General features: G+C 47.9%; 1 protein-coding gene across 1 annotated transcript in view; it reads left to right on the top strand.

The window, feature by feature from the left end:
- Positions 1-7570: 7570 nt before the first annotated feature.
- The window catches only part of LOC138583278 (zinc finger protein 282-like), a 176327-nt gene continuing 173535 nt past the window's right edge, over positions 7571-10362 (top strand). Inside the window, exon 1 of the mRNA XM_069655378.1 lies at positions 7571-7727. Coding sequence (XP_069511479.1) covers positions 7710-7727 — 18 coding nt within the window. The 5' untranslated portion in view covers positions 7571-7709. The remainder of the gene's footprint in view (positions 7728-10362) is intronic.

Genomic DNA, 10362 nt, shown 5'->3' with positions numbered 1-10362 from the left:
GCCGCCGTTCGGGCATTTTTCAGGATTGAAGGTGAATGTGGGCACATTTGGTCCCTACCGGTGAGGGACGAGATCCCTGGCCACGAACATTATCAGCCCTGGTTTGAAGCTGGGCTTTGCAGGGTGGGTCAGATGGTGAAAGAAAATACATTCATAAGCATCCAGGAACTGGAGGAAGCATTGGGCATTGGCCGGCTGTCCCCTCTCCTCTATCTAAGATTGAAGGGGGTATTCATGGCAGGGAAATGGAAGCAGCATATACAGAGGCCACTCACTCCAGTAGAGAAGGTCTTGGACACGCAAGTAGATATGAAAGGTCTCATCTCCCTCCTGTATACAGCGCTTTTGTCCCGCCGTGAAGGAGCAATCAAGGGTCTCAGAACGGGATCGGAAAGGGACTTGGGCTGTGAAATTGGGGACAGTTTATGGGTGCGACTCTGTAGTAGGACATTTAAGACCTCAATTTCGTGTCAATATAAGATGCATGCCATAAAACTGCTTCACAGGTGGAAATATGACCGGGTAGTACTCTCCAAGATGTTTCCAGCGGTGATTCCCCGTTGCTGGCATGGATACGGGGAAAAGGCCAATTATTGGCAATTTTGGTGTTCATGTCACAAAGTGAGCACATATTGGACAGAAGTGTTGAGCTGGATCAAAGAGGCGGACGGAGGTTCCCACCCACTAGACCCAATCTTAGAATTATTTGGACTTGAAAGAAGGGATGAGCGTTTGGACAAGCATCCACACCTGTCACATTGTTTACGTTTAGCAGCCAGAGCCTGTCGAGCTAGAACTTGGAAAAGGACCTGCCTCCCCATGAAGAAAGAATGGGTGGCAGTGGCCAGGGATATTTATTTTATGGAAAAGATCACAGAAGCTATACAGGGATCCAGCGTTCTGATAGAGACTGAATGGCTCAGGTTCTTTAGTGCTTTTAGTAACATGGAAAGTACTGGTTGAAATTCCCAGAGAACAGTGACCCGGCCCCACCAAATAGTTAACTTGGAAAACTCAGACTTTAATTCAGAGGAATCGGCCCATTTCCGACGATCTAGTGCCTGGTCGGGACTGCCGACAACGGATTGAACAGTATAAGTGAAAGCAGCGATCAGAGACTGTGCCTTGAATGGGGCTGGGGGGAGGGGAGGGTGTATACGCCAGGGAATTATCCATTTTTTTTTGTATTAGGTTTATAGGGACACAAGTCCCTTTCATGTTTGCTCCGAAGGTTCTCTGTTGTTTCATAAAACCAATAAAAATAAATAAAATAAAAAAAAAACACAATTTCATTCTCATGCAAGAGACCTGGGCCTTGGAGACCACACTGTTAGATGGCTACACATCGTAGGGGATCTCAGCGAAATAAATGCTACAGTATGATGTTATGGGTGTCTGGCGATTTTGTAGGTTTAGGGTAGTGGAGACTAACATGGACTACCTACAGGTGCTCCGTATTTTACCCTCTAAAGGGGACCCGTTAATCATTTTGAACCTCCATAACATCCCCCATAAGGCTGAAGCAGACAGGTTAGCCAAAGTCAAGGCGTTTATTGATGATTTATTTCTAAACAGGAGGAATCGTAATGAGCAATGCATATGGGGAGGAGATTTTAACCTCAAAATGGGTGTATGTCTACCAAAGGATCTGTTAGATCCGCTGGAGGACTGGTCACTGAACATCCCTTTGCCCACAATGAAATATGGACGGGTGTGTGCAAAGGGTCTCCAAATGTGTTTATGGCTCATCTAATAGGGGCTGCGCACGGTAAACGGACGCAAAGCACCCGATATACCGGGTAACCTTACCTTCAATAATCACCAAAGTTGGAGGGGGGTGTGGCCAGCAAGCGGGCAATGAGGACGTGATTCCTCGCTGCTCCCAGTCCGCCAGCTAGATCCTGCCTTTATCTTGACAATTCATGTTGTTAAACTCACGAAAATAGCTTCCAAAAGCGGCGAAACCCTTCTGCAACTGGTCGCTGCACTATGGACCTGAACCGACATGTGGTTCCGGAGATGCGCGCTGTGGAATCCAGAAGCGGCTGACTGCGTATGCCAGACAAGATGGCCGCCAGGACTTCGAGCTAAGAGGAAGGTACGCATTACGTTAAAGGCTCCACTGAGCCAAGCGCCCCGCGACAGCAACTACCATCACATCGCTGAGGCCAAAATCAGGAAGACTAAACACTGATCCCGACCCCAAACAACACTGCAAGTAGGCGGCGAGTGCGCCCATGAAAGCAGGCGGGCACTGGCATCCCCTGCTCCGATACGAGGTGGAGCAACCCTGCTTGAGGACGGCAGAGATGACCAGCCAACGTTACAATCCTGATCACTGCAGCGACAAGGTGAGCCGCACTATGGGTCCTCCCCTGATGGGATCTCCAAGTGCCAGCGAGGCTCAGCTCCTACATGCTGCCACGGCGGTCGATGGGGCGGTCCCATCTGAGGCTGCGAGAAGCTGCTATGGGCCCCTGGGAACGATGCGACCCGAGCTAGCAGGCGAACCAAGGAAGGCTGCCTGAAGGCGCTCCGGTTGCAGGAGAGCCAGGCCGACAGCGAAGCGATCAGCGCCTGCGACAAGGAGTGAGCGGGGGCAACCAAATCAAACATGTCTCCTACCCAGAGACGGTGCGAAGAAGCTAAACTGCCTACCAACGACGATACGCAGCAGAATTATCCCTGGACTCCAACCGCTCACAGTGGGACCCTGAAAGTGGAACGCAACATGTGGATTGCAACACACGTTCCACAAAGCAACCGAGAATGGAAGGTAAGCTGCCTACGCTGAGGGCATGGCTGCTATAACGTGAATGAGAAATGCGCACTGAATCTACAACGCTCCGAGTTCTCAATAAAGTAGTGATGTGGCTGAGCGCTGAGTGTCCAAGGTGAACCCAATAAGACTAATATCCTGTGAATTCACCACCTAGCCGCCATAACACGCATCAATAATCGTGGTTTACACATTTAAATCGCTTGTGAGCCCAGACAGTTATCAAAAGTGACCACCTGCTGGGAGGCAAGCTTGTACACAACTGGTGCGCCGACCTGAGTCGTAGCTCGCACTTCAGAAGCTGCAGGGATTTGAGAGAGCAAAACAACATTCTGATATCACCGGCCCCTATCAAAGACTACTACTGAGGACAACTGAAACAAGCACGTCTCCCAGGAAAGGAGGCAACTGGAGTACTGGCCTGCCTGTCTGTGGCGTGAAGCGGCAACAGGGCCCCTAATCCTGCACTGTACGAGTCTAAGACACACGTTTGAACTGAGACTAATAGAAACACCTCCTTCCCGAAAGATAGGGTGCCGACCAAGCCAATCCTCAGGCCAACAAAACAAAGGAGGGAGAGGGCTTAGATGATAACACAGCGGACTTCTGGGAAGAAAACCACAAAGTGGACAGTGCATGTAAACCATAAGAGAAACCATAAGGAGGGAAGAGGTGTTAGAGATTACAATGGCACCTCCCTAGCGAGATAGAAGCCAAGGCTTGTGGCTCTGCCGTCTTCGGAGTACCGCAGCCGGGTGGTCACGGACAGCACCATTTGGTAATAAACGCTGGACAGTGCACCTGCGAAGGCGGAACAAGTGTCTCTGGTGAACCACTTGACTATATCCACAAGATCCTGAACCAACAGCAACAACTGGATGGTGCCTTGCCGAATCGTTGCGCCCGAAGCGAGCACCCCACTGACCTAAACAGCTGCACAGACATCGGCTGAGAGGGAAGGGAGCAACTGCAAATTAACACTGGCTTGACCACCATGGGGAAAGACAGGGCAAAGAACGCGACAACGCAGAGCAAAATGGAGCAGTACACAATCGCTATCCAAGTTCCCCCGCAGGAGCAGGGCAACTCTGGCAATGCATTGGGACCAAAGGATGACAATATATCCCTTAAAGACATCATGAATGCTATCACCAACTCAAGGACCTCCATGGAAAAAAAGATGGATGGCATAAGTACTGAGGTGTCGCTATTGCGCCATGACCTGCAAAAATTCACGGCTCGTACCGGGGAAACAGAGGGCCGCATGTCGGAAACGGAGGACAGCCTGAAGACTGTAAATCACCAAATGACCGGAGCGTTGGCACACCTCAAAGCACTGGAGGAATGAGTGGAAGAGGGTGAGGGCAGAGCAAGATGGAACAACATCTGGATCCTTGGATTGCCTGAAAACTCTGAAGGCCCGAGCATGGAGCTATTCCTATAGAAATGGCTTGCAGATCTATTTGCTCCCAAGACCGTATCAAAATTCTTCTCAGTTGAACGTGCTCACCAATGGGCAGACAAATACCCGGAGCTCCCCCGTGCACGGTAATAGCAAATCTCCTGAACTATAGGGATCGGGACGCCATACTGCAGATGGCCAGAACTAAGGGCTCCATAACGTTTAATGGCTCCAGAATCGCCTTTTTCCCAGACTTCACCGGGGAGGTTCAGAAAGCCAGGAAGTCCTTTGACACACTCAAGAAACGTCTTCAAGCTCTTCACATAAAATACGGACTTCTGTTCCCAGCACAACTGAAAACATACCACAACGGTACAACATTGCATTTCACGGATCCCAGACAAGTGTGGAGCTGGGCGGAAAGAAACCTAGAGGGTGACTGGAGGCCGAACCAGAGGCAAGGCATCGACAGGAGTCGCCCACGACCAGAGAGAGCACCACCTGAGCTCCCACAACAGGAGATGGAAGCACTGCCAAATGAAGGCAATGACTTCTGGAAGCAATATCATCCTTTTTTTTGAAGGAATTACCAAATATAATGGCTAATAAAGGGTTGTAATATTTGGTATCCCCTTGATGTTGAGGGGTAACATTTAACAATGCACTGCTTGAACTATCCCTTGCATTGGGCAGGGGATTACATAATAAGCCTACACTTTGACAGCTTTGAAAGCCATCTCATTGTTTATTTGAAGGGGATACCAAATATTACAGCTAATATAGTGTTGTAATATTTGGTATCCCCTTGATTTTGAGGGGTAACATTTGACAACACTCTGCTTGAACTATCCCTTGCATTGGGGAGGTGAGTACATCATAGGTCTTCACTGTGACAGCTTCTGGAAGCCATCTCATCGTTTTTTTGGAGGGGATACCAAATATTACAGCTAATATAGTGTTGTAATATTTGGTATCCCCTTGATTTTGAGGGGTAACATTTAACAATGCACTGCTTGAACTATCCCTTGCATTGGGGAGGGGAGTACATCATAAGCCTTCACTGTGACAGCTTCTGATGCTGACTCTAGAGGGTGTAGAGAGGAATGTCAAGACAGGATTAGAGTCAAAGGCCTAGAACAAGGGTAGACTTTGACTCTAATCCTTTCTTGACATCCTTAGAGGGGCAATACATGTTCTTAAAAGGGAAACACCACAACTACTCCCACTATGCTATGAGATGTGTAATATATATATTGGCAGTCTCATTTATTGTGCGATTTATCTGCGTTTCATGTCAACCCTGTAAAATGAAATATTATTTGTATGTGTTTTACGTGCCTGCCATGATGACTGCACCGCTAAACAACACCCTCTACAGTGAAGCCATCTATCGGGTCAATTTCCCTAAGGAGGTAGTATTTCGGAGTATTTTTTCAATTTCCAAGCGTAGTTTGTGTACCCATTTCTATCACTGTTGGCAGCTGTGATAATACCCAAATAACCCACCAAGTGTTGGCAGCGGTGATTTTTTTAAGCTACAAATAACCATATAACCAACTAAGTTTCATTGAACTCAATGCAGTTCAGCTGACTGATCAAGTAACAGTAGCGTACCGAGTCAGGGGTTGGGGGGGCACGCTGCCTCCCCACAGGCTCTTTTTAGAGCCTGACCGGGACTTTCGTCAGTGGGCCACCCTTCCTGTTCGGCACCTCAATGAGGGTGCCCAACGAGAAAGGTGTCCCGCTGGCAGGACAATGTGTGCTCAGTAATTCCTGCTCAGCACAGTAATTGTCCTGGCAGCAGGAGACCTTACCCTTTACGAAACCTCTGCCAGGACAATGTCCCAAGGAGCTCCAGGCAGCAGCAGAGGGGCTCGCAAGTTGCTCTGTGTCAACAGAGCATTTCAATGTGAGCCATTAGGCACTATTGAGAGGGAGGGGGTACTATTAGCAGGGACTTTTGTCCCTTTAGAAATATGCATGGGAGGGAGTGATCAGGTGTGAGACGGTTGCATAATGCTGCAGGCTTTATGAAATGACTATGGCTTTGCCCAAGGCGGATTTGCTAGGCTCACATTAATCTGCATGATGCTATTGTGACTTTGCATGCAGGGAGGGGAGAATAAAATCAAATCCATCCTCAGATTGCTCAACATTATTCTGTAATGATGTATAGTTAAAGTTAATAATGAAACAGAAGTTTGTTATGTAATGTGCTTTGCTTCCAAGGCATTGATATAAATGCAGTATTATTCAAGCACATGAAATGCAAAGGGAAACATGAATAAATATCTAAATAAACTAAAACTGTGAAGATGTGCTCAGTTGCTTAAATTCTCTCCATCCCCGTTTCAATATTAACCAAAGTGTGTGATCCTGGGCAGATCATGAAATCAGACTGTGTCTTATCTGCAGCTCTGTAAGTGATTCACTTCAAAGCCTTAATATATCATGCTGTTATTTTTTTTTTTAAAGCCTGACTTGCTCCATATATAGCAGTGCAATTTAGGTATTTTGCACCACAAAATTATTTGCCACTTGGCTTACTTATGACAACTTATTCCAAAGTCACTTATGGCGCCTCCAAGTATCAAAGACTGATGATGCTCCTTGCAATGTACTTTCTGTGAAATAATGTCTGTTAGTGCAATCCATATGCAAATTAGGAGATGTGCATGTATTTTGCCCCAGAGCGCCTGGACAGATCTCCAATAGATGAGTTCCCTGCATCTGTAATGATTCTGCCGTTTTTTTTTTGTTGTGTTAAAAGGCGAGATGCCACTAATAATTTTAACAAAAAAATAGATTGGGGCAGGGGTGGGCGGTATGTGGGCGCGAATGAGACAACCTGGAATTGCTTGTACTGCATTTGAGGGGAAAGTAGCAGGAGTTTCACCGTGGTTGTCCCCCCAGCCTCTCTGGCAATGCTGAATACTTCCGACTGGACAATATGGAACTCGGGCGTTATGCCGGTGTTGTGCAACATTTGGTACCCCATACCGAGGCTCGGAACTCTCCTACTTTGGGCTGCGATCTACGAAGACAGCCGAAGACAGGGGGTACCGGATCGGCATGGGATACCAAATATTACCAACAGCGCCGCTCTAGACACGCATCATCCGTGATCAAAAGGGAAGACTATACATGTACGGGATGAGCACTCGAGGGGCCTGTTGTGTATGTATGTACCCCTAAAACCCCGTTCCACTACAGTCGAGAGGCACAGCTCAGTGCACATGTTTTACCGATAGTCAGCGCAGCGTAGTCACTGTGCAGAACAATAGTGTCTCTGCAGCAGGCATGCTTTTTATCACCCTTATTATTTTTATCTTGGAGACTAGTGACTCAGCGTCTCCGCCTGCGCAGTAGATCCCACACTGGCCCAGCCCTTACTTCCTGATTTGCTTAGGGGTAGATTCCGTGCTGGGAAGGGAGCTGTGTCTGGCTTCTGAGACCCAACAGGGATCTGCGGTTCAGCTGCATCTCAGGCCCCTTTACGTGGAAGAACCTTTTAGACCCAGGAGAGGAATGTTCCAGCAAAACAAGGTGAGGGATGGCCTGAGTAAGGTGCCTGTTAAGGAGGGCCACTCAAAAACGGATCTGATCTAATAGTAAACAGAATGAATTCAATGTTCTAACTATTTTCCAGAGCGTGCAGCAGGGGAAGAGCCAACCTCGACATTTTGGGGTGCTGGATCACAGTTATGAAAGCTGCCCATGAGTGGGGCCAATAACCCACTGGGCTGTCGCCCCCTTGGCCCCCACCGTTCTTCTGTGTCTAGGACGCTGACTAGTTAGCACTCCTTTCTTTGGTCCATTAGATTCACGTCTCACACCAATTCAGTGGATGCTTAGCTTTACAAAGAGGGACTGAGTGGGATGTAAATGTCTGGCACCGATGAAAAAGAGGCTCTCGTTAACAAATTATGAATAACTGGTAAGGCAGTTTGAGTGGAATTTTGGGTAAAATGTAATGCAGTCAGTGCATTTTAAAGTATATTTGGTTAGTAGCGTTTTCTGAAACTAGTGCAGCAACTCAAACTGGCCCACTTTGGCAAAAAATAATGGCCCACTTTGGCCAAAGAAACTGGCGAACTTAGCCTTTCATCCTTCCGAGGACGATAAAATGAGTACCACTATGTGGGATAGTAATGTCTTCTGTTATTTGAGCGCTCTGAGGACTATGGGTGTGTAGCGCTATATAAAAAATACATTATTAAATATTATCGACTGAATGACATTTTAAATTGAAACTGTTTGCAGAAATACTATAGGATGCAAGAGGAAAGCATATAGTCACTGAGCCCGGAATTGACAAACAACTTTGCATTATCGCCTATAAGCCAGTACAACCCATTCCATTCAGGCATCGTAGTGTAGTTCTGCTTTTTCTATTTATTTTGGTAGTTGTAGTACTGGATTAGCTATTATGAACGCCAGTCCCAGAATGGTGTGGGGGAGTATTGGCATGTATGCAGAGCCGGCTCAAGCGGCGATCATGTTGTCCGGTGGCATATGGGCGCTGCAGATAAAGGGTGCCACCAGCTCATAAAATGTAAAGGGTCATTTCAATTACATGTGTTTGCATTGTGTTATCTAGGGGTGCCCTTTATCTGCAGCGCCCCGATACAAAGTGTCAGTCAATGGGCCTCATTATAAGTTTGCCGGTCCGGTAACAGACTACGAGTTCTGCTCGCGGGGGGCGTACCGGCACCCGCGAGCAGAGCATGTCGGATGCACCAGCACTATTCACGAATGGTGCTGGTACATCCGTCCTCCCCATTCCCATTGAGTCCTCTGGGGCTCAATTGAGAATGGGGAGCATTCCACCCCAACCCCCCCGGCTCCCGCAAATGGGCAATTACCAGGTGCGGTCATTGCCCATTCGTGGGAGCTAGAAAAAAAATGATACTAGCGGCAGCCGTGCCTGTTCTACCGTCACAGCTAGCGCCAGTATCGTAATGAGGTCCAATCGTATGACAGTGAGTGACAGATGCGTGGCACAGCGCCAGCGCCTATTCGAGATTCACTCCACACCGTTGCATTCTGGTATTTGTTTGTAGTCGGTGGGTTTAGGGGGGAAACACGCCCGGGCGCTGGTAGACCTGGAGCTTGCACTGCGTGTATGAGATAATGTAACCTTGTCAAAGCACAGTATTTGTTGGTTTTATTTATTGAGCGCAGACTTAGCTTAGAGAAGCGGTTGTTCCCTTTGAAGTCCCTGGTAGTCTAGGGGATTGTCTCTTTCACACGGGTGCTCACCGGTGTTTCCAGACAGCAGTGTGCCGCTCCTCTGTCAGCCATGCAGACTTTGTCTGCTAGTCGGCTTGTTCGGTGCTCTGGTTTTCCTTGTGATTCAGTAATCTGCAGGTTCAGGGCTGATTTGTTTGGTGAATGGCAGTGTTATTGGTCTTCCGTGATGGCTTGCTTTGCCCAATGGGGTTCTCTCGTGTTTTATGGTCTTCCTGTTGGTTTTCTTGTATTTCCTTTTGCCTGAAATGAAAAGAAAAGCACTGCAGAGCAATTTGGATAGGTGCCAGGGTTTGTGCAAGTAGGGTACGGTAGAATAGCATGCTGGCACAAGGGGGAGGACAGGAATTGGTACCCTGTCAATTTAACCTGGCTTTGGATTTCTTTCTACCTTCCCATCCTCCTGTAGAGAGGGGCTCCCTTCCCCCTTTGACTGTGCCAGGTTACTGCCCTTGATACAATGTGACATGACACCTGTGCTGGTCCTTTGGTGGGATTTCCACAAATACACATCTTCATTAGGTTTATTTTATGCTAATTGGAAGGTATGAGGTAGTGCTGCTTCAATGTGACAGGAGAGGGTTGCACATGACATAGCAAAGAGAAGAGAAAAGGCACAGGTTGAGGGTACATTCTGTGTTGGGGATGCACTTACTGGATCCATAGACCTTCAGCAAATGATGCTCTTCCCCCATGCACAACAAAGACAACAGAATTTTTAGTCTCTACATCATCCCCTCCCTCATCACCTGCACAGACCCTATCCCACCCCACTGGTCTGACAACGCCGCCATCCCTCTGTCGATCACCCAGTTGACCATGGCCCACAAAGGCCAGGCTAAACGCCCCCTCAATCTGCTCGGCTCATTCCAAACCTTACCGGTAAATGAGTTAGAAGCAAACTTTGCAGACTTCCCTCCACAGAGAATGC

Source organism: Ambystoma mexicanum, chromosome 3q (assembly GCF_040938575.1).
Source record: "Ambystoma mexicanum isolate Mex_15411 chromosome 3q, UKY_AmexF1_1, whole genome shotgun sequence".
In the NCBI taxonomy this organism is placed as follows: Eukaryota; Metazoa; Chordata; class Amphibia; order Caudata; family Ambystomatidae; genus Ambystoma; species Ambystoma mexicanum.
This window is presented reverse-complemented; position numbering and strand designations above follow the sequence as displayed.